The following is a 23,223-nucleotide window of genomic DNA, read 5'->3' on the forward strand; positions in this document are numbered from 1 at the left end:
AGAAAAAGACGTTATTCAGTCAAGTAATTCCGAGTAATTTCAAGCTACTAAATTAACTAAATTCAACCTCGCCGATTAAAGTCCGCTTACCATTAAAAAGCAAACAATCCGATGATTCGTAAATTTGTTTCACTTGTTGTTTAACCGGTGTTTCGTGTCACTTAAAATTTAAAAGCAACGATTTCAATTTCTCCTCTCTCATTTCTTCCTCTTATTCTTCTATTAGTCTTACGTTCGCCATTAGGAACGACCGGAACTTTTCCCCGAGAGCTTTGTTTCTCTTTCTCCGGGACAGCGAAAACGGAAGAACACGACCCTAATTCGAGGATGATTACGATCGCCTCGCGACAGCAAGATTGATATCGTTTCGGCTTCGGGACGAGGTGAACACGCGCGGTCCTACGATGCGAACATGTACAATTATGCAAATGAACGAAGTAGAATAAGATTGCTCTCCTCCTCCAGCTTCTCCTCAGCCTCCTGCAGTATCCACGAGCGGAGACTCGCCGCGCAGACTGCAACTGCTGTTCACACTTCGGCATTATTGCCTACAACCGACGGCTAATCCCATCTCATTTCCTAGCTGTTCTACTTCGCGAAGGCGTAACAAAACCGAGCGTAACGCGTCCCACTTGGTAAATAAAAGTTTTAGCGACGTACATGCATGCTAATCCCGCGCATTTCTCCAACGTCTCGTCGTCGTTTAATCCTTAGTTTGCGCGCCTAGGATGTATATTAACGGGAAGGGAGTCGCATGCTCAGCCCGCCGCATAAATTGAAACTGTTAATCCAATTTGATTGGGTATAGTCTGAATAGTCCGAGACAGCATTGAAAGCAATAGTCTATTCTTCTAAGGAACCTTCAGGATCGAAGTATCTTCTCTCCTTTCCTTCGCTCTCGATGAAATGAAACATATAATTGTCGAGTTTTTGTTAATTTTATCGATTCGAGATTGCCGATGCGACGACGGTGGGAAAAAGTTCCGGAGCGACCAGGGGAAGTCAATATGTATTCACCAGCTCACGGCGCGAAAACTATTAATGTCTCGACACTGAGACAACTCCATTTTTCTTAGCTCCGACTTTGCCGATGGCTGTCATTAATACGCGGGCGTCCCGATGTTTTTCGAATATACCCTATACTATATTAATAGACTATCGTTTCGCGCAACAGTATAAATACCATTCCCCGGGCTTGCGTAACTATAACGCCGTCCGCGAGAAACGTCTACGCCGGGCGCACACATCTACGGACAATGGCGTGTGTGTGTGCACAGTAGCCCCGAATAAATGTTCCCGCTCGCGAAAAAAGATTTATCGACGTCCGGCTGCTACGAGTGTGAGCTTCGCTCGATAAAAAATATCCACTTGGTGTGCGCGCTAATTTCCCGCGATTTCCTCTCGATATGAGCATGAACGACGCGCAAATGTTAGCGAGAATGTAAGTGCAAGGGTGACTATTAAATTCTTATCCTTAAGCTAGCATTAATTGCTTTTAATTCCTCAGAGAAAGAGAGAGAGAGAGAGAGAGAGAGAGAGGGAGAGAGAGAAAGACAGAGAGAAACGAGGACACAGTTTATTACGTCGCGCGTTACGGAGACGAGAAAGAATTCGCTGCCTTTGTCTGCGGGATGTGTGTGTGTGTGTGTTGCCATCCGAAAATTGCGATTGCTCGCGCACGAACGTAAAGATCGCGGTTAACGGTGCGGGAACGAGAAAGAAGGATATGCGCGCCGGCGATTGTCGTAATAAAGCCGCGAATTAATCTGCGACATCCCGAGGGGGTGGAGAAAAAAATGCGCCGCTTGCGAATTGCAAATTGCAGGCGGATACATCTCGCGCAAACGCCGGCGAGCCCTCGTAAATCACCCTCTCGGTGCATTCTTGCGACGCGTCGCACATTTCGAAATCTCCTCTCACGGTTTCGCGCGTGTTTCGAAGGGAAGTGAATAGATACAGAAGGAAGGGCGGGGGAGGAGGATGGAACAAAATAATTAGCGAGATTCTCTCGTTCAACGAGAGCTTTTGCGATTACACAACGCGTTTGAGACTAATTAATATGACATATAATTAAGATAATAGAGCTTTCTACGCGAAGACGCATATATGCAATGTTTGAGGAAACTAATCCGAAATGCCGGGGAAGGTTTCCTTCAGCTTGATCGTGCGTAAATTTCTCCTACACATGTATAAATCATGAACTCTCCAGTTCCAGCACGCAAGGAGCGTCCCAGGACCGCCGAAAAAGACGGCTCCGCGAAGGCGCGTCTGACGACGCACGACAAGGACGGAATAAAAAGTTTCACAAGCGGAGATATGATCCGAAAGAAAGTTACTCGGGAGGTCTCCTCGCGACAGTAAGAAAATATGTTCTTCGAGTACATCCTCCGCGCGAATTGGGGAGATATTATATGTATGTTCTCTTTTCCTTTCTTTCGTTTTTTTTACTGGTGACTCGTACCAATGTGTCCCGAAATGTCCCGTTGATTGTGTGACGTTTCGCAATATTCACCCCCCGAGGGTGCGACAGCACGACATTATTTACATGAAAAGAACACGCCGCGTGTCGTTATCGTTATCATTAGAACAAATTTCGGGGCTTGGAGTAATCCCGGGCGAACGCGGTAAGCGTGTCGTTTTGCGTGAAATATGAAAAAATCGCGTAATTAACATTTGACAGATGCAATGTCGTACGTGGTGGAAAAACGCGCGGGGGAAAATAATTGTGCCATTTTGCAGCGAAACCATCAACGTTGCTACCACACATATCGTGTCGTGACAGCGACGCAATTTAGTTGGAATGACCGAATTAACGAATTACTCGTAATTGGAGCAGAAACAGGATAGAAAATATTCTGCTAAGTGAATTTGTTTTTAGAACACGTTAATTTATTGTTCGAATAAAATAGTGTTTCCCTACGTTGTTTATTAATTTGTTCTTATGGAAAAATATAATTCGCCGGCATAGAAAATTTTATATAGCAAAATCCGTCAGTTGCTGCGCAGACGGCAAAACGATTTGTTAAAAGTATTAATCGCGACTTGCTGAATGTACGAGGGCAGTCCGATAAGTACTTAGCCTACAAAAGAAAAACGAAAATTTAGGAAAAGTGGCGATTTATTTCTCAACATAGTCTCCTTTTAGCTCGATACACTTGATCCAGCGATGCTCCAACTTCTTTAACCCATCTGAAAAATACGTTTTCTCGAAGTCTGCAAAGTAGGCCTCCGTGGCGGCGATGACCTCCTCATTCAGCCAAATTGGTCGAATTGGACTACGAACTGCTGCGCCATCCACCGTATTCTCCAGATTTGGCCCCGTGCGACTTTTTTTGTTTCCAAACTTGAAAAAGTCACTCGCCGGGCAGAAATTTGAGCCGAATGAGGAGGTCATCGCCGCCACGGAGGCCTTTGCAGACTTCGAGAAAACGTATTTTTCAGATGGGTTAAAGAAGTTGGAGCATCGCTGGGTCAAATGTATCGAGCTAAAAGGAGACTATGTTGAGAAATAAATCGCCACTTTTCCAAAATTTTCGTTTTTCTTTTGTAGGCTAAGTACTTATCGGACCGCCCTCGTATTTTGCTGAATCTACGAATTAGAGTACCAGCGATTTTATCATCAAGGTTGACTTTTTCTTCCGCGAATTAGTACCTGATTCATAGCGTTAGTACCTGATTCATTGCGTTAGTACCTGATTCATAGCTTTTGCCTCAAAGTCCGGACACTGATTGCACATGTAACGCCGGCGGACACTCGACAGCCGTGATTATTCTGGCGTGCACACGTCGCGCGTGTTTCGTGCAAAGTATCTTTGCGTGCTTGCGTTTCTGTTTCGACGCGCGCAAATATCGCTATTACGCAAGGTTATCAAAGAGGCCAGCCACCGTCGTCGTTTCTAAACGCCGACACGTGCCAAGACCAAAAAGCACGGAGCGCTTACGCCGAGTCTGCATGAAAAACGTGAGACTTTTTCGCACGAACGTTCCCGCTCAAACGCGGCTCGTTCGTGACGTCGTTTAAAATACCGTTGGAAAGGTAACGATTAATACAACACGGAGGAACTCGACGAAGCTTAGCGCAAAATATTTATAAGCATGATTTACAACGTACAGCTTTGACACTACGGCGAGAGAATATCAATCAAACCTACATAATGTTTAAAAACTCGTGAAGGAACAATCAGTTTTCGCGCTCTGACGTGTAATATTTTTGGCTGGGACTGTCTGTGTTAGGTATATGTTTGTGAATATGTCATATGTATAATACTAATGCTCTTAATGTTCGAATAAGGTAAATGTCCTAGTACGATTAAACATATATGTCTCAATGATTAAAATATTATTGATGTATTTTTCTTTATTAAGATGCTTTTCAATATACGATATAATATAATAAATGAAAAGAAATGTTTAGTTAGTTTATTATGATTTTGCTTCATTTATTGATAAGCATCTTAATAAACACATATATTATTAATGTTTCAGTCATTGGTGTTCAATTATTGGTGCCGAGCGAAACGCGAAGCGACCCTTACAGCTGAGATCCCAGACAACGTGCAATATTTATAATATATTTCAAAAATATAGATATTAAATATTTCGAAAATATTCAAATGTCCGAGAAGGTCAGGTGTGAGGAAGATTATGATAAATATTCGAAAATATTGACGAAGAATATTTGTCACAATAATAATAAAAACATGATTTCATTTAAGTAAAACCGTGTGTTTCAATGATTTATGAAAAATATTTATAATAAATTTCTCGAGTACTTATCCTAACCTTCCTCGTACCTGACTTTCCCAGACATTTGGATATTTACAAAATATTTAATATCCACATTCTTTAAATATTTTATAAATATTGTGTGCTATCTGGGATATTTATTAAGGTTCCCTTTGTTTCCGAGTATTATAAGCCCGGCACCGAAAACATGCATCCACACAGGGCGGGCTATTTCCGAAAATTAGGTTTGATCTTCACCGCGTACCAATTCGCCTCGATAAATTAAATTAATCATCCCGAGTGCACGCTCCGCATTATCTATCGTACGTTGCGAACAAACTCAAACGTGTTACGATCCGTCGAACGGCTTTGCTTCCACGTACGAATGTATCTCACGAATAAATGAAATGTACCAACAAATACCTATTGAGCTTATTTATCTCATGAACAAGCTCGCATTAATTGTTATTGATTAGCGGTAACGCATCGTACAAAAGCGCGTGGCTCTTTCATCCGTCGGACGAACATATTTCTGCGGAAAAAGCGCGTGTGATCTCTCACCACGTGTCACCTTTCTCTCTCTGTCTCTCTTACACACATCCGTTCGACTCTCTAATTGCTGAAAATCACAAAGTCAATCGAGTTTGCGCGCGCTGCCGGCACGCATTGACGGCAAACAAGCCGCGCGAAACGCGTAAATTGGAACGGCCACAGGATGGAAAAGCGTAACGGAGCGTGCAGGATCGCCGATGTATCCGAGCAGGTGTATCAATTGCCGATACAAATACATTCACACACACACACACACACACACCTGTTGTAACCTGCCGCACGTGAACGCGGAGGAGAATTGCTTCAAACGGAACGTCGCCGGAGCGATCAGCTGTGATATGCGACGGCGACTATAATCAATTCGCTCTTGTATCGCCGCTTTACACGCCCTTACGCTCGCGCGTACGCGTGTGTTTGTGTAAGCACGCGAAAGCACGCACGCACGCACGCAATCGCAGCGTGACCGGGATCGCGATTACATACGACTCTATTCAACCTGTCACGCCCGTCGCGATTCCGTAAACGAGATTCTCATCACGGATTCCAAGTAGCAGAGTGACGACATAATGACGTTTATTTTCGGTCATTTATAATCTCACAGACGTTTATAAGACGTCAATTCTTAGACCACATTGTTAAAAAATGTTCTTGAAAGTAATAGCGTCTCTGATAGTTAATTTAATTTTACATTAAAATTAATAAATATATCTTCCATTTAAAATTGAAATTATCGCAGCATCATTATGAAGAGAGAATTCAAAATCTCTTCGTAATTACGCATGGGTTTTAGGGAAATATGATTTAGGATATCTAATTGGTTTTCTTCTGGCCTTAAAACTAGTTCGTTATTCGGACGTCACTTTGTTATTTAGAATTTTTCTCGTCGGATGATAAAAGGTGAGCGCTGCGATATAATAATTGAGCGAAATGCGAGTACCGTGGAAACGAGCGTCTAAAACAACGTCGTTAAAAATGCGCGAACGCTCGTGCAAGCTGCGAACATTGCGCGCATGTTCGAAACAAACAAAAATTATTTTGCGTTTAAGCAGATTACGACCCGCCCGACCTTTCGACCCCAGTGACTTCATTCGCTTTTACTTCCGTTCCGTCAGATAATTCAGATATTTATACGGTAAAATATAATATTTGTTGTAATCGGAGTTGAATCGGTTAAAATAATTCGAGCATAATTTTCGAGTAGGTGGACGGGCAGGTGGGTATACAAAGAAAAAGAAAGAGAGAAAAAGAGAACATCGTAACATTCTTTCACGTTAATTAACCGTGAAGCGATCCGCTTTCAATTACCGATTCCAATGGTACTCACATTTCATACGTTTCTGTTGGATACACGAAGACACGACGAGCTCGAGGAAATCTGAAACACAGTTTCAGCAAATGTAAAACGACAATTGCCACAACGATTCGAAGAGCTAAGGAAAACCCTTATCGGACGAAGATTGGAAAATCTGAACCGAAAATCTTACCTTCGAGTACGATGGTAACGAGATTCAATGCGATCTTACGATAGCGCCGGTCTCGATAAAGAGGCACGTTAAAGCGCGAATACAAGTCGTTACGTCGATTTAATCGTCGATTAGATTTCCGCCGTGACGACCAGAAACAGGCGTTATTGCGTTTTAAGCTACAGTCAATCCCTAATCATCTTATTCCTAATTGCCTGTATCTAATTTCCCGTTACTTGTTCTTTCCATCGTGTCTGAATCCTAGCCTAACCGAACACTTGACCGAACCGAACGGTTTAAATACTCACGTTTCGACGACGGTCCAATTAACTTGGGAGCATCTGGCGAGTGCCAACGAAGGCGGCCTCGTAATCCGATCGATAAATCAAGCCGCACGCTATCACCTGTCAGAATTTCTCCGCGCGCGCGTGAAAACGAACGTTTTCCCGGGCCTGAGTAAATGGACGAAAGCGCGCGCGCACATCGCCGCGCAACACTGAGCGACGGGACACCTCTAATGACTTTCTATCGCGACGCGCTAGATCCACAGCCGTGTTTGTTTGCAATCAAGTTCGGCGATGTCCCTCGAGAAGTCGAATGTAAACGTTGCGATTAATAGTCATGTAACGACGAGACACGCCCGATGTTGTTGGCTCGTTACGCTCGATCAACTGGTTAACAACGCGTCCTCGCGCTTGTTGAAACTTTAAATCGAATAACAACGAACGCGCGGCGAACGGGCGCGATGATGGCGACACGGAGGAAGGGGGAACTTGAGTGGCACATAAATGTGTATAAAATAAAAATAATAATAACATACGACTTTATGACACTCTCTCATCTTGGTATTTTAAAAGCCTTTTCCCGCCGGTGGGAAATATGCGTGTATATGAGATGCACAGGAGAAATCGTATCCAAATACGAGTGAGTGAAATGAGCATAAGGAAAAGATGAAAAAATAATATTACTTCTTATTTTGATTTCGCTCGGAGAAATTCCTAATTACCACATCTCTTTGGGAAATGTTGATAGGATTCGAGGATTCTCTCACTTTTCGTACGTTGTCCGATGGAAAATTCCAAATTTACGTAGACACGGGAGCGGAATGGACGGCTCTGTTTACTCCCGCATTTGAAAAGTAAACGTTCGCTCTTGATTTATGAGAATGAGGTGGTAAACGCACTTCTTACTTTCAGCCTGCAGACTACCGCCGGTGAGGCAGCCGCGGCCCAGGACTCGGATGGCAAGACGGCTCGCGGTTCGTCGTAAAACCGCGATACATCGTAAAAGCATCTACGCGGAACTTTCCGAGACGCGAAAACGATCAGACCGAGAGACAGTTGACGGTAATGTACAGAGAGAGATAAATCGCGCGACGTGGGAACGACGTTATGCTACCTGAACCCGGAGGTCTTCCGGCAACGAGAGACAAAGCGAGTTCGCCCGGATATCTGATAACAAATGTGAGAGTTTCTTCCTTTTTGCGTCCCTCCCGGGAAAAAAAAGTCTATCGACTTTAACGTCGAACAAAAAGAACAATCGAGAGATTCTATAAGCTCGAAACACGTGGCATTCAACTTTTCAAACAAGTACTCTCTCTCATATACATCCGATCCCATATGAACAGTTTTCGCTTGAAACTCTTTTTCACCGGCAATTCCAAGCGTAAAGTTAATATTCTCTTATTGCTGAAATTAATCTTCTTTCATAAAAATAAGAGCTTTCAATCATTTTCAATTATAATACACACAATTCGATGTTGTCATCATTTAATGTCTGTTAACAATGATGAGAGAATAACGATGTCCCAACGAATATATTATAAGAATGAGAACAATTGATGCCGACGTAATAACGAGGGCATCATTGTTGGATCGAAATTTAGTCCTGTTTGAAATCTGATTTATTTCTACGTTAAGTTTTCAATGCCCTTTTATTGGCGCTCCTTTGATGCTACAAATGGGAAAGTCATTGCCGTTTCCTCCGTTTGAAAGTTTAAAATTTAGACTCTGAAGATCTCAACTCCCGTTTGTAGCATTAAAGGAGAACTTATTGTGCTCCTTTGAAAGATAAAAATAGGATTATTTTCTCCCCTTGAAGACTCACTTAAATATGAAACGGCCTAAACAGGAAATTTAACTTGGGGCGTATATGGCAGCAAACCATGTTAAATCATGTTGATAACAAAAATCACGTTCAGTTGCAGAATCTGAAGAGCACGAAGACTCTACCGAAATAGCAAACAAATAGGCACAAGCGGAAGGAAAAAACGAACACAGAGCTTGCGGGGGTGAAAATGGTAACGTGAAGGGACGAGAAGAGGGAAAAGAAGGAAAGTGAAATCCGGACGAAGCGCGGTGGGCGAATCGCAATACTGAACGATGGAAATGAACTCGACCACGATCATACCCGGTTACTACAATGCCAGCCACTCCGTTGTCAACAGCAGCCTCCTATACGAATGCGATCAGGAGATTAACTCGTATGGCCTGTCCGATTTCATCATTTACGGCGTGCTCATCAACCTAATAGGTCTCTTCGGAATCCTCGGCAACACGATCTCGATGATTATCTTGTCACGGCCGCAGATGAAGTCCTCTATCAATTACCTGCTGATCGGACTGGCCAGGTGCGACACCGTGCTGATTATCGTCGCGGTAAGTTTTCGTCGCTCTTCGTATACTTCTTCTTTCTGTACACCGATTTACTGCTCCCTTCTTCCTCGAGATATTTCATTGAAATCGACACTCACAGTTCTCGTTGCTTTGTTTTACTTGTCAGCTGAATACCTCACGAGTCATATAAGAGGAACAGAGATGTTTAAATTCTTCCATTCTCATTTTCTTCTCACATGCTGCTCGTCTAAAAAGCGGGTAAGCGAGCAGCAAAGCGGAGAAAAAGAGAGCGATTAAGAAATTCCCGCTGCCGGCAAACGTAACTTTTATATGACTAATGTATACGAATAATGAACGCAGTAAATAACGATTCACCTATTTCAAGAGCCGTTTCCCGATACTTTGACCTAAAATTGCGAAGTTACGCGGGAAAACACAACGCATCGTTCAGCTCGGAAAATATTTTCGCGAATTCGCGTTCCATATATACAGAGGGAAAATGAGGTTGAATTTTATATCAGATAAAATTATTATGTAACACCGTAAAGTGGAGCAAGATACTCCGCGTTTTACGCGGAAAAAACGATCGGAGTGAACATCCGGTTTAACGGTCGACTAATCTTTCGTTTTTACTACAAAAATCAACCTTAAAGAGTTAATATGCCAAGACTAATTCGAGAGCTTTCCGAAATTATTTCCTTAATTTGCATGCGAAGAGATAATCTATATTCATGTAAAACATTAATGTCATTATTTTTCATCGTATCTTAATTATTTATTCACTAACTACTACTCATCAAACTATTAAACGGAGAAGTAATAAATAATTACATGATGAACGCAGTTTTCATTTTTGTCACACCACGTTAAATAATTTAATTTAATTTGACTTTCAATTTATTTTATGTAATTTTTCTTTTATGGACATACGGCAAACGGCAAACGGCTGTCGAACATACGGCACTTTTAACTTGCAGCTATGGTAATATGCGATTTATTTATTTTTTTTTTTATTAACCTGCCTGCGTATAACGATGAACTTTAATGGGATGAGTTAAAGTTGGTGTCCGCCTCGTATTTTACGAGGCAGAGCTTAGAAAACGCGACTTCGAGCGAAGAAACTTCATTTTCGTTTGAGCCGCGTGAATAACTGCGATATCCGAATCACGATTCGCCGATCGGAAAATCAACGTTTAATTGGCACCCACGGCCAGGAATGAATCTCGATGGGATCGTGGAATGCCTCGTAATTGCCGATATGACCTGGCGTTTACTGTCACCGTGGCTGGCCTGTCAATCAATCATGCGTGCGAACCGTAGCCAGATAAAATTTTTCGAAAAAACATCCAACGCTTCGCATCGTTTCCGAGCCATTGAGCCGCGTTTCCGTAGGGCTTATCGCGACGCCTTGTTATTGTTGACCGGCTTTTATTAATGACGCTTTTCAAACACCAAGAGCACTCATGCCGAAAGTGATACGAGTCAACTTTCCGAACGCCATGAATTTAACTCCGTTCTGTCGAACATACGGGATGACCTGTCGTTAAAAAAAATGAAAAAAAAAAACACGAAGTCGAAAAAAGCGACGATTTATTTCAACGCTGCGACATCTGATAATTTCGAGTTGATAAATAAGCATGCAAAATCTTTACAAAATTTTCCTCAGTTGCAAATACATATGAACATTTTTTGCTCTTTGACTTCGGTTTCAGATTTCAGTCAACAGATTTCAACCTGCAAAAGTTTTAAATTTCAATAGCTCTCATGAATTTATCTCATATTAGATATAAAAAAGTGAAACAATGAGAGATTCGGGAATTTATTACAAGCTTTTGAGCCTCGGCTGTACGTACAGGGCGACTCGCGTAAAACTTGGCGTGAGACTTCGAAAACCGGAAAATAACGTTTCGTACCATTCGCGAGAAATATTGATATCGCAGAGACGATGATGAAAGAAGTGCAGTTCGAAGCTTTATGTTAGGAACGCACTGCGCATTCATTATCCAAGTATAATCTCGTACTAATTTAATTAATATATTGCGTGCAACGATGGATCTTCATTCAAGGGTCACCCCAACCGGAATATTCCTTTTATATACGTGCTCCTTTATTAACGAGTGAGAAAGGAGGAAAGAAAGAGGGACACAAAAAAAAGAAGGCAAAAATCAGGCAAATACGTTATGGCTCATAGTAATGAAATGCGGACCTCTCGTTTTAATATCGTTCTTAATCCTGCGTTTTTGCGCGGCGATAAGTTTGCAACGATTTAGCCGTCCGCTTCCTATTAAAATAAATGCGATGTATACCACGTGCGTTCCACTTTGCGCTTCTCCCCCTGTAATTTAGGTTATTTCTTTAAAGGTGTAATTTATAACTTCACCTCTGCTTTCATATTTTTATCTCGAATATGCATACGGTTCGTGTGTGATTCCCTCGGACTCCGAAAATACTGCGGAGAGGAAAATCTCGTTGTCGGCGAACAAGGAAACGCTCCTCGCACGTTTAGTTTTAATCACCATCATTATTCAATTCAAAAGTTTTGTCTTGGAAGAACACATGTATATACGCATCTTTAGCTGAAAAAATGTAAGCCACAAGTAAAATGAATCTTCCGGCGAGATCCACCGTAGTGGAAACTCATAAATTGAGAAATACGATAACATTGAAGGGAAATCTTATTACGGGAGAGAAAATTCTCTGTCTCTGCAAAATATGTCGACTTAGAAATCAACGTGCAGGCAAGCAGCAAATAACGTCATGATTGCTTTTTCTTAATCTACTCTCTCTCTTTCTCTTTCTCTCACTCGTGATTCTTCGCGATGAGGAAATTCGCGACGAGAAGAAAAGAACGAACTCATTAAAAATGCATCGCGTATATGTGCGTTAGGATAATATCGGGATGTGATCCGCGTGTCAAGTCTTGTGTAAATGAGTCCCAATGTGCAGTCGCACGGTTTCCTCGTGAATAAAGCCAAGATTAATAAGAGTGACGGTAAACACAGGCACGCTTCCGGCAAAAGTGGGCCGGAGAGGCCGAAAGCCCGTAACGCGCAGTTAACCCTTTCGAGGACGACGCGCCACGTAAATCACCCCGGGTTATTAATTAATCATACGGCGAATACTCCCCTGACCCCGCGTTCTTTCATTAACGAGCTATTTGTGCACTCGTCAATCAAACGTCTCTTACGTCGTAAGAGCATCACGCATGCACGCGGAAATAACCGTGTCCCCGTATGAAAAGATCGCTGGCGATAAAATAACAGTGGAAGATAATTTTTCTGCAACGGGCGGCAAGTTCGCGGCAAAGATCTCGTTAACGGGGTGTCCGAGGGATGCGAGAAAGCACGTCGATAAGTTTCTAATAACTATGCGTCACGAAAGTCAGGCCGTCCCGTTTCTCCGCTCGACGCGCGAGTGTTCCTGAGTGACGCCAACTCAAGTAGTTACAATGTACATACTGCGAAGGGTCTTATGCCTTGTCACATATGTCTTACATATCCCACACAACACGTATGCCTGCAAGACATTTCAGAGACGTCTTAGAACGTCTTAATGTTCTAATTATAACGATAAGGTTAGAACGATCCTGTAATTTTCGTTCTAGTTATTGCTCAAACCTAGTATTATGCGTGTGTACGTAAGGCTGATAATTATGTAAATAACTTCTACTCACAATAGTGAGGCATACACATGATATATAGTGTGCACCATATTTCAATCTCCCATGAAACGATGGAAAATCACGAGAAAAGCGAACAAATTTCGCTCACCTGCTACATCCTTCCAGATATTGATTACACGTTCATTCCAGATATTGATCTACGGACTGCCAGCGATCTACACGTACACGGGCCTACTGTTCCACTACAAGTTTATCGTTTACCCGAAGATCATCAAGTTCTTGTATCCGTTCTCCTGCATGGCGCAGATCGTGACGGTGTATTTAACGTTGACGGTGACCGTGGAGAGATACATCGCGGTCTGCCATCCGCTGCAAGCCAGATCATTCTGCACTTACGGACGAGCGCAGGTGGCGGTGCTGGTCATAGTGGTCTTCGCCTTTCTTTACAATCTACCAAAGTTAGTACAATACCGATGCTGTTTACCGTCGGGTTAGTACTCGGCTAATAAGAGAACGGGGATGAAATTCTTACGTGCGTACACGTGTGTGTCGATTTAGGTTCTGGGAGATCGAAGTGTACGTCGAGATACACTGGAAGTACAACGTCACGATTTACTGCATCTTCCCGACCGAGATGAGGAGCAACGATTTCTACGTCACTCTGTACATACACTGGTTGTACTTCTTCGTGTACTATATGTTTCCGATCATCGCGCTGGTGATTTTCAACACGGCCATTTATCGACGGGTGAGTTTTATCCACTGGCGAAGTTAACGCTCGAGATTTGACACATATTTCATATTCCATGCGCCGAGAGGAGAACTTATCGGTCTCTATTGCAAATTACAGCCAGTTTCGTTATGAGCCATTTTATTTATTAAGTTATGATCTACATTTGCTCAAAAAAAAAAAAATGGGTTCCGAATGTATCGAATATTTCTCGGTGTGTCAGAGTTCGACGCGTATTGAATTAATCATAAAGCGGCATAGAAGAAACGATCGACGTTATCGCGAGAGAACCCGATTTCACTCAGCTATATCGTGAAACTGCGGAATCGAACGGTCGCGTTTGACGGCGCAGTGGGAGGGAAGAAAACGATAACACATCTCTCTTAAGTGCGAGACGCGGAAGGCCGGTCGAACGCGAAATATCGAGCAACGTGTCGCGCGGGCTCCTCTCCCAGCTAACATTCCCCCCCCCCCCCCCCCCNNNNCTCCCGGCGAATCCGGTCCGTTTTATTAAAACTTCTTTTTAGAGGTCGCGGCAAAGGGAGAGCGAGAGACGGCGGGGGTGGAAGTCGGGGTGGGCTGATGTAACCGCAATAAGACCGCAGGCGTTATGGCTTGTCGATAAAGCGTGACATAAAATACGAATAATAAGCCGATAAAGTTTAGCCGGAGTATAAAAGTTCCTTCCAGTGTGTGTGCCTGGGAAGCGGGCACACGCGCGCGGAATTCGCGCGGACCGAGCATATAAAAGCACGTACGGAGAGTGGCGAAATTCACGGACCCGCTACCACCGCACGTGCCAGCTTGAGCGACTGCAGACGCGAGCAATTCCATCCCTCCGCGCTACTTGTAGAATAATAACGCACGAGGCACTCGCGAGAGGAGCTAATACGCTAATGAAATGCTACAAAACAATTGTCGCACTCCGCTGATGAAAATATTCGGTCTGCTCTTTCTTTATAGCTGAATTGCCGCTGCACTTAGCCTGCAGCATGGTTTTAGTTTTTCTCTTTTTTTACACGAAGTATCACAGCTGTCTGTTTCTTCTTAAGTTCCGGAAGTATACGCTACCTTCAGCGCGTACAAAGAACAGACCTGTTAAAATTGATGGTATACATAATTTTAGAAACGCGACGTACAACGTAGGAGTAATAAAAAACGTTCCCGTGCATCTTTCTCTCTTTCTCTCTCTTTTCTCTCCTCTTCTTATATACGATTTTGAGTGCAAGGAAAGATAGAGAGAAAGGGGAGTGAGGGATGAGAAATTAACGCCGCTATTAGCTTGCTGTAAATGAACGAGCGAGCATCATAGAGCCTTGAAGAAGCCTCGGGTAAAATTCCTCCGGGTCGCGGATCGCGTTATCTCGCGGGAGATACGCGCGATCTGAATGATATATCACGTGAAAATCCGAATGCTCGATACTAGCGCGGGCCCTTAGGGTTTGGCTGCGACGCATAGTGTCGCCCCATATATATATATCTCCCGGGAGAGTCTGAAATCACAAAGACCGCAGTGTCGAAGGACAACAATTTCCTTCGGCTTTCCCTTATCGCAAAACTTCAGAGTCCGTGAACTCCGCGTCCTTAATTCCAGGATCAGGACCGTTTTCGGCGGCGATATTCTTCGGGATAACTTCCGATGACTTCGCGCGAGCGGATTAGACCGCGGAATGAAGGCAGGAGCGCGTGAGAGGTGAGACAGACTCGAATGAGAATATTCATGCGGCGAACGCGGAGGAGCCTCTAACCTCGACTTGAAATTCTTACTACCGCGACGACTCGAAGCTCACCTAGCCGAAACTTCGTGACGTTTCGCGCACGGCGGAACGCGAGTAGAACGGCGCGGATGGCACTTCGTCGCGTCTTCAATCAGAAACGGAAAATCCGGAAGGGGGAAAAGCTCGGGAAAATACCAGAGCGCGTTTAAACGCGTCCCTGAATTGCATAAGTGAATTTTACAACGAGGCGGGCGACACGTCGCTGACGATTCCATATTCCCTCGACAACGTCCGCAACTAATTTTCCATATTGTTCATGGGGATTTCCACGGGGATGTTCACGAGTTTCAGTGAGAAAGAGGCGATATCAAAAAAGTCTAAAAATACGGTTCCACCGGCTCGTAAGCGAACAGAAAGGCAGAAGTTACGCGCATTTGAAGAAATTTAGCGGACCTTTGAAATGATCGAAAAATCAATTTTTGCATTTCAATGATTTCTTACAGAGCGATTTTTTAGCAGTGCCGTTTCGTCACCGACTTGTTCACCGATCTGATCGCGCGATCTGTTCAAAGGTTCCCTCAAGTTTCGGGACACTCGCGGCACTTTGATACACACAACGAACTCGTGCTAATTGCGATTCGCCTTCCGTCCCACGACACTGTCTGTGTGTGTGTGTGTGTGTGTGTATGTGTGTGTATGTTTGTGCGCAGGACGAGTATAATAATTCCATTAATAATCTACCGGGCGTAGCTCGAAGAGCGTAGCAAGTGAACCGGATGTGGTAATCCGAGGTAACGCGCGCGGAAATTCGGCGACGCGCGACGCGCATAATAATCCGTCCACGCGAGGCTCTTAATAATAATCAACCCTACCCAATTCTCGCGTCCTCGCGTAATTGTTTCAGCAGCGGAACTCGCTGCAGTGTGTTTCGAACGATCTCGAAGCGGCGAAATCGGCGAAGAGGGGGAATGTTTCGCCCTGAAAAGAAGGAAATGTAATCGGTAAATTGAGACGAATCGGCGCGGGGAATCCAAAATTGCGAATTTCCGATCTATCATATCTCATAAATCATGTCTTCCACCATCGCCGTATCAATCTTAATTTGCCGGGTTTGGGCTTTCCATGGCGCGATTATTACACACGCTGTTACCGACTCTGCCATCCGGCAGCGTAGTAATTATCGTTGCAATTATCCTCGCGATTATTATTGCATACCGCGCTCTTCCTTCCTCTTCCTCAGCTGTGCGAGGAATCCCTTTCAAAAGGGAGGCATGTTAAGCCGATATACCGATATACCAAATTGTCGAAATCATCCCTGTGGTCTCTTCCCTGCGATGCTAATTACCTTGATTGTGCAGTAGCAATCGACAGAATGTAGTGCGTAGCGCGCGTTCTGTGTCAGTTTGGAGACAGGATGAAAAGTCGATGAACGAAGAAGAGAAAGATAGCCGGTTATCATTTTCACATAGGAACGAACGCTTTTCTCACTCCGTCACGTCCCTACGATCACTCGCTCGATAACGAAAGATACGATAAATTGTCTGGCATTTATTCGCTGACATTCTCTCGCGCGTTCCGTCAAAACACGCCGGATGAGTCGATCGGAGTAGAATGCAAGCGTACTCTCGCGCTAAAAATTCCACCGGCGGTTCCTCATCCTCCACCTCCTCCTGCAGGGGCCATTCCGCACCGGTGCGGCGGGAGCATCATCATCAGCTCTTTCCTCCAAGCGGGAAGTACGCTTTCGCCGAAGGGTGATCGTAAATCCGGACGGAGGAGCATCAGGACTACGTCACGCACGGCAATCACCGCGAACACGTAGTTCTCCCGCGCGGCGTTCCTGCCGAAATAATACGCCAGAAAGCTGGCAGCTGCCCGACGACGACGTGTCCGGGGAGCTGTATTACCGTTGGGCCACCGGGGAACTGTGCGAGAGACGTCCATGATGTCTCGATGTGCGCCGGGAATCTCCCTCCGGTTCTCTCTTGTAGCTTCCTCTCCTTTCCTTCGTCTTCGACTTCCCACCGTCTCGACGCTCCCTTACGACAATGCTCTCTCAAGTTCCGTCGCGGGCCTCTTATCGTCACCGCGTCGCGCCGCGTCGAAACGTCGCCGAATGACGGCGGTGAAATCCCCACCGTCGGGGAAAACACCTCGTAAATTTTGCAACACGCGGCAATCACGTAGAGGAAAAACGTCAGAGCTGACATAGGTACGGAAAATAAGCGTGTTTCTCTAACAAAATACATTGTAATTTTTTGAAAATTATTATATATTGTCTCGCAAATAACTATTTTTTTAATCATAGGTCTGCCTTCTCGCCACTGTACTAGTTTAAGAAATGTACATTGAAGCGTTTTCTATTTCAGAACTAACGTCAGCGGGACATGGATTTCCCTAACTTTTAACGAAATTAGTTGCTTGAATTTTGTCTATTCTTTCAGGAAGTATCAAACGTTCCCCTAATTGTTGTGCGTAATATATAAATATCCTCTCGACCGTAATTCTATAGTTAAGAGCGCGTCTTTGACGCTTATTAAAAGCATATTTCTCTCATAAAGCGCGGAGAGCATCGCTTTATCATGTTGTCTGACGACGATAAAACATCTTTGTGATCATTAAGATAACTCCGAGGCGAAATGAATAGTTGGGTAGATTATCTTCTTTTGACGATAGTGATTTATTATCTTCGGCGCGTAGAAAATTTGTCGAGAGTAATTTATATTGTATCTCCCCTCCCATCTCTCCTCTTCTCGCAATAGTTCAAAAGACAGAACTTACCGGCGAAAAAGTCTTGAAACGAATACTTCAATTAACAGCGGCTAGCGAAAAGATGTTCTTTCGCGCTGACTTTTCTCACCTTGTTTTTGACCTGTTTCTTTCTACTTTCTACTTTTCTCTCAACTTTGCACACGCAACACCGAAAAACCGGTGTGACATGGGACTCAGTCTGACGAGAAAAATTCTTAATTACATTCTAGCAAATGTCGGATACGCTTAGGGAAAGAATTAAAACCGCGCAATTGCGAATTTTATGCGAGCGGTATTTTAAGTTACGGAACTGACATCGAGACCAAATAAAATTGGATTTTCTCCAACTCGTGCACATTCATTAAACTCATACTTTTTTTTAAAGTAATTTTCCAGGCAATTAAATCTTTATGGAGCTTTCTTTCTCTCTTTCCAGTGTACGATTTTACATAATGTCGCTAGCGCCCGAGCGACATTATATGATTGGCAAAACGAACAAATGTGGAATTAACCGAATGAACTTTATACACGTGTCCTTTTCGAAAAGTTGCTCGCGTTGAAAATCAAACGTCTCGATCAAACTGATATGTAATTATATATCGTTTTTGTGTGCTTCAATCTTTCAAACAGATAAAATCAAATGCAGAAGGAATGGGCTTACAGTTTCATACTAAGAAATATCTGAAGGGAAAAAGTATCGAGGAACATTAGTAGAATTTGCTATTTGTTGATAATACCTTCTTTTCTCCGTCGGTTCTCAGGTCAGGAAAGCAAACAGGGACTTGCAACAACTGTCGCGTCACCAACGCCGCGAGATCGGCCTAGCGACGATGCTGCTGTGCGTGGTGGTGGTCTTCCTGATCTGCAACATCCTGCCGTTGGTCTCGAACATCTACGAGACGTTCATCGAGGATCCGCCGCGGTGGATGGTGCAGGTCGGCAATCTCCTCGTGACCATCAACAGCAGCATCAACTTCATCATCTACGTGATCTTCGGCCGCAAGTTCAAGAGGACCTTCCTCAGGCTCTTCTGCTCGTCGAGGCTGCACGGGCCCAACCGGGACAGTCCGGAGTTTCAGACGTACGACGAGTCGATCGTCACCAATACGACCAACATCGAGCTGAGGAACTCGGTCAGGCATCTCGGCAATCTCAACCGAAGCAACACCATCAATCGCAACAACAACTTGGTCCATGGTGGTAACGTCCACGTATCTAACGGCAGCACCAGGCGGAGCGTCAAGCTATCCAGGCCGGTCAGCTCCGGACCCTGCGTCTATTATCCGGCGAAAAGCCCGGCGAGGAGTCCCAGTCAGATATCGAGGACGTCGAGCAGTCACAACGGCTGGAATAATAGGAAAGAGAACGACGACACCACGCTGTAACGAGCGTCGTCGTTCGTTCGTTATCCAATCAAAAGTCGCCCGGCCGAATGTCCCGGTCGGGTGTTATTTACTTGTTTTTGCTGGGCCGTCACGATCGGCAGTTGTGAGAAAAGGAGAAGGATAATGTTAGCGTTCCAATTGGCTTGGTTTCAAGCCGGAGATTCGTGAGACGAGAAGAAGAACGACGTCGATCCTGCGTTACATTCTAGGATACGGATGTCGCTGCGTCTCCCGACGGAAGCGGATATCCATCCTGAGGCGTTACCGAAGTGAGCTATAAGCGCAACGTTGTTGCTCCGGCGTTTTTTCTTGGACTCATCGTCCCGACCGGGACATAGCCTGGTCAGGGCTGGACGTCGTTGACTTGAGACGGACTATTCCGCGGCGCACAGTGGACGTTTCTTATTTCCTTCGTTACTCAAACAAAAATCCTGCCAAGAATCCTAGTATTTGGTATCAAGGACAGGTCCACCCAGGATGGAACAGGTGAAGAATACGAAGAACAGCGTTGTATCTCGCGATACAGCGTTACGTTCGATATTGACTTTCTCTCCGTCTGTGTATCCTGTCGTCCTGGAGAGGAGCTCTTATAGCAGCTTCGACGAAGTGTCCGTCGGTCGGGACGGATGGAAGGACGAATTCGCACTGCGGTGGACAGCGGATATTATTATTCCTCTGGGAGAAATTCGGACCGATCCACTCTCTCTCGTGCTCGGACGCTGTAATCCCATCGGGGAAACGCGACTTCGATATAAAAGAAAGAGTCGTTAAGGATAACAGCTCCTGTAGGTTCTGCGCGGCGGAAGACCTTCTCCGAAGGGAGGGCCCGCCCGGGCCAACCGAGTCTCCTCCGGAGCGATGATCTGCCCGAGCGAAAGTTGCCACGTTCACTTCGGGACGATCCAGTTTCAGATCTTGTTTAACGAGAAGAGCTGCTGTAGATCTTAAATGTCGGACTCCTCGGGGCAGTCCAGTTTTTGATTGTCAGAATTATACGTTAATCGCTGAATCGCTAGGTTTAAGATAACAGAAAACTTGTTCTCTTTACGATAAAAGACTGGTATTAGCGGAATAAGCTCCTGTCTCGGAAGCTCCTTCTTCCATTGATCGAGGCTCTCTGTCACTCGGCCGTTATCCTCTCTCTCATCCCACACTAAGTAGAACTTTAGGAGCCACGCGCGGACATGTTGAGATAGAAAAAAAAAAAAAATATATATATATATATATATATAATTAATATATATTTTAATTAATATATATACTAAGTAAACAGGACGTAGGCTAAGAAAGAATTTTCGCGATCAGAAGTTCCGCTTTCGCGAGGAAAATGTTGCACAAAGGAGAAGGTTAAGGGAGAATTCGCTAACTCCGGAGCGACGGTTCCATGAACTTCTGCAGAGGTCGGTCACGTACTTAGCTCTCCCGAGAAAATAAATCGGATTTTGTCGGAGTCAAAAGTACAAGAGCCAACGGAAGACGCGACATTCCCTCGGGAGGGCTTCCGTCGCGGCTATAAAGGATGGAAGTCCTTTTTCGCGCCGTGAAACTTGCGCCGGTCGGAGCGATATTCGTCAGCCGGCGAAAGAGCGTCTCTCGTCGCAATTATTCGAATAATGAACTCCCGGTATATTTAAAGAACGTCGATCGTAATCCTTCGAGACGTTCATTGGCAAATTTCTAAGCACAATTTGAGATTCAACTTTCAGCCGAGACATTTTTCTAAATTTTCGTTCGAAGAGGCTCGAAGAGATCGATATTGTACGTATTTCTTTTCGTCGTTTAGGAATGCAAATTCAAAAAGGAGAACTACGTAAATCGCACGATCGAATGTCTGGATGCGCGAGAAACGCTGGAGGAAGAACGTAGCTACTATTATTACTCGATGTGCTCTCGAAATATAAATGTAAAATGTATCAAATTTCACGAGTAGCACTGGTAATATCCGCACTGAATGAAGATAACGTCCTCACTATATACACGAGCGACCGAGTATAATTAAAAAAAATTGTATATGTATATTAAAAAAGAATGGAGATTGCTTAAGAGAGCTAGACGTTAATCTAATAATTGTAAATACATTTCTATTTCCCCGATTACTGATTACTCTACGTCAGAAACTATGTCGACTTTTAAGCATACATCTTTTCTCCCGCTGCGACAATTATTTATTTATGGCTTGTATAACACTCTACTTATATATAAGGAAAATACCGCGAGAACACGCGAAACTACAAGAATTAAAGCTCCGATTCCACGTTTTTATCGTCCAATCATATAATCCAAAATAATTAAATAAGATATACTGAGATTTATCTTTGCGATTTTCTCGGCATATAGGTATTCTTGCTAGCGGAGAAAGCGGAGGGAGAAATCCAATTTAAGTACAGAGGGAAACAAAACGCTCTCGTAGCTATACGACGAAGAGATTCACCATTCTAGTCATGGAATTTCTATCGCGATCCAGTAAATATACTCGTATACTTAATACACAATGACGATCTGTACATAACGTGCGATTTTATCATCTTGCAAACGCGCTATCTATCATATCTTACCGCTGTCTCGACATTCTTGTAAATATAATTTAGGAATCATCAATTAATAGTAATCAATGGCTGGAAAAAAAGGCACTCATTATTCAACTATTCTGACTGTTTTTGTATACTTTAACATATTGCGAGAAATAGATGAAGCAAAAGAAATCGGTTAAAAGTTACTCTGTATATGTACAAGGAATTCTTGTTTAGATTTATTTAGTAACCGTAAAGTACTCAGTGAGCACAGTTTCCAAAATCGATGAGTAAAACATCTGAAAACCGTCTTAAAGACGTCTTATGCGTCGATTTTGGACATTGTGCTCACCGGATAAGAACGTAATCTGTGAATGAAAATTGAGATCAGTTATCTACAAGTCTCAAATAGTTTTCTAAAGATGATATTTTCGGAATTAGAACTTTATTCCAGCCAGCGTCTCTATTCCATCGCTGTCAAAGCATATCGTACAAATCCGTTCCACATAAACTTTAGTATACCTAATTTATAATTTAAAATAAATTAGAGAAATATATTTCACCGCCCATGTAAATGTACCTCTCTTCCACTCGAATATGCTTTAAATAAATAAAATAAATTTTACTGTACATAAAATAAATTTAAGTGACCAATATGCGAGTATACAAACACTATCACACAAATGGCTTAACTTCCTCGTGATGAGAAACTATTATGGCTCTCATATGTACTCAATATTCGGCATGCCGAGTAATGAAAGGATAGTCTTAATATAGCGAAATCTTGCAGACAGAAAATCAATTCCATATTTAAGACTGTCAATTTACTGTACTTTTTTAAATCCTCAAATAAAGTACAATAATAAATAGTGGCACAGAATAGAATATATATAGTTTTTGACATTGACACACATATATTATATAGATATATATACGTTACATGTATGTTAAATAATAAGTAGTATTGCGACTTATCGTGTATCATACATGTATCTTCGAGCGATACATATATTCTACTCTATCATCAACATAGCCAACAGTTTCAAGGTTTTCTTTGCGACCTTTTCTTTCCTTTGAACATAAATCGTTAACTGCAGCTGATGCTGTCAAGCATATGCTGCAACTTCTACCAGAGTTTCCATCTATGGAGCT

The 23,223-nt window shown here is 43.5% G+C and overlaps 2 protein-coding genes across 3 annotated transcripts; both read left to right on the forward strand.

Moving 5' to 3' along the window:
* Positions 1-745: 745 nt before the first annotated feature.
* LOC106746931 lies at positions 746-5,176 on the forward strand. Its single transcript, XM_014624083.1, has 3 exons — positions 746-1,441; positions 2,210-2,357; positions 4,486-5,176. The coding sequence occupies exons 1-3, from the start codon at positions 1,407-1,409 to the stop codon at positions 4,567-4,569; spliced, it is 267 nt and encodes an 88-aa protein (XP_014479569.1). The 5' UTR covers positions 746-1,406; the 3' UTR covers positions 4,570-5,176.
* A 1,751-nt stretch (positions 5,177-6,927) lies between these two features.
* On the forward strand, positions 6,928-21,819 carry LOC106746970 (FMRFamide receptor-like). 2 transcript variants are annotated; one of them, XM_014624178.1, is made up of 6 exons: positions 6,928-7,878; positions 7,937-8,203; positions 8,941-9,397; positions 13,167-13,435; positions 13,536-13,725; positions 18,938-21,819. In XM_014624178.1, the coding sequence occupies exons 3-6, from the start codon at positions 9,122-9,124 to the stop codon at positions 19,559-19,561; spliced, it is 1,359 nt and encodes a 452-aa protein (XP_014479664.1). In that variant the 5' UTR covers positions 6,928-7,878; positions 7,937-8,203; positions 8,941-9,121; the 3' UTR covers positions 19,562-21,819. The 2 variants fall into 2 exon arrangements, with proteins under 2 accessions (XP_014479664.1, XP_014479665.1); XM_014624179.1 differs by having other exon boundaries at positions 6,928-8,203; positions 8,947-9,397.
* Positions 21,820-23,223: the final 1,404 nt, after the last annotated feature.

This window comes from Dinoponera quadriceps, unplaced genomic scaffold (assembly GCF_001313825.1).
Source record: "Dinoponera quadriceps isolate SergipeBrazil2010 unplaced genomic scaffold, ASM131382v1 scaffold1846, whole genome shotgun sequence".
Taxonomy (NCBI): Eukaryota; Metazoa; Arthropoda; class Insecta; order Hymenoptera; family Formicidae; genus Dinoponera; species Dinoponera quadriceps.

Bases quoted from the DNA above. Each gene is read 5' to 3' on its own strand.
- LOC106746931 (XM_014624083.1), top strand. From the start codon at position 1,407: ATGAGCATGAACGACGCGCAAATGTTAGCGAGAAT. The intron at 1,442-2,209 runs GTAAGTGCAAGG...TGAACTCTCCAG, and splicing joins GCGCAAATGTTAGCGAGAAT to TTCCAGCACGCAAGGAGCGT. The intron at 2,358-4,485 runs GTAAGAAAATAT...TTAATGTTTCAG, and splicing joins CGGGAGGTCTCCTCGCGACA to TCATTGGTGTTCAATTATTG.
- LOC106746970 (XM_014624179.1), top strand. From the start codon at position 9,122: ATGGAAATGAACTCGACCACGATCATACCCGGTTACTACAATGCCAGC. The intron at 13,436-13,535 runs GTTAGTACAATA...GTGTCGATTTAG, and splicing joins TTTCTTTACAATCTACCAAA to GTTCTGGGAGATCGAAGTGT. The intron at 13,726-18,937 runs GTGAGTTTTATC...GTCGGTTCTCAG, and splicing joins ACACGGCCATTTATCGACGG to GTCAGGAAAGCAAACAGGGA.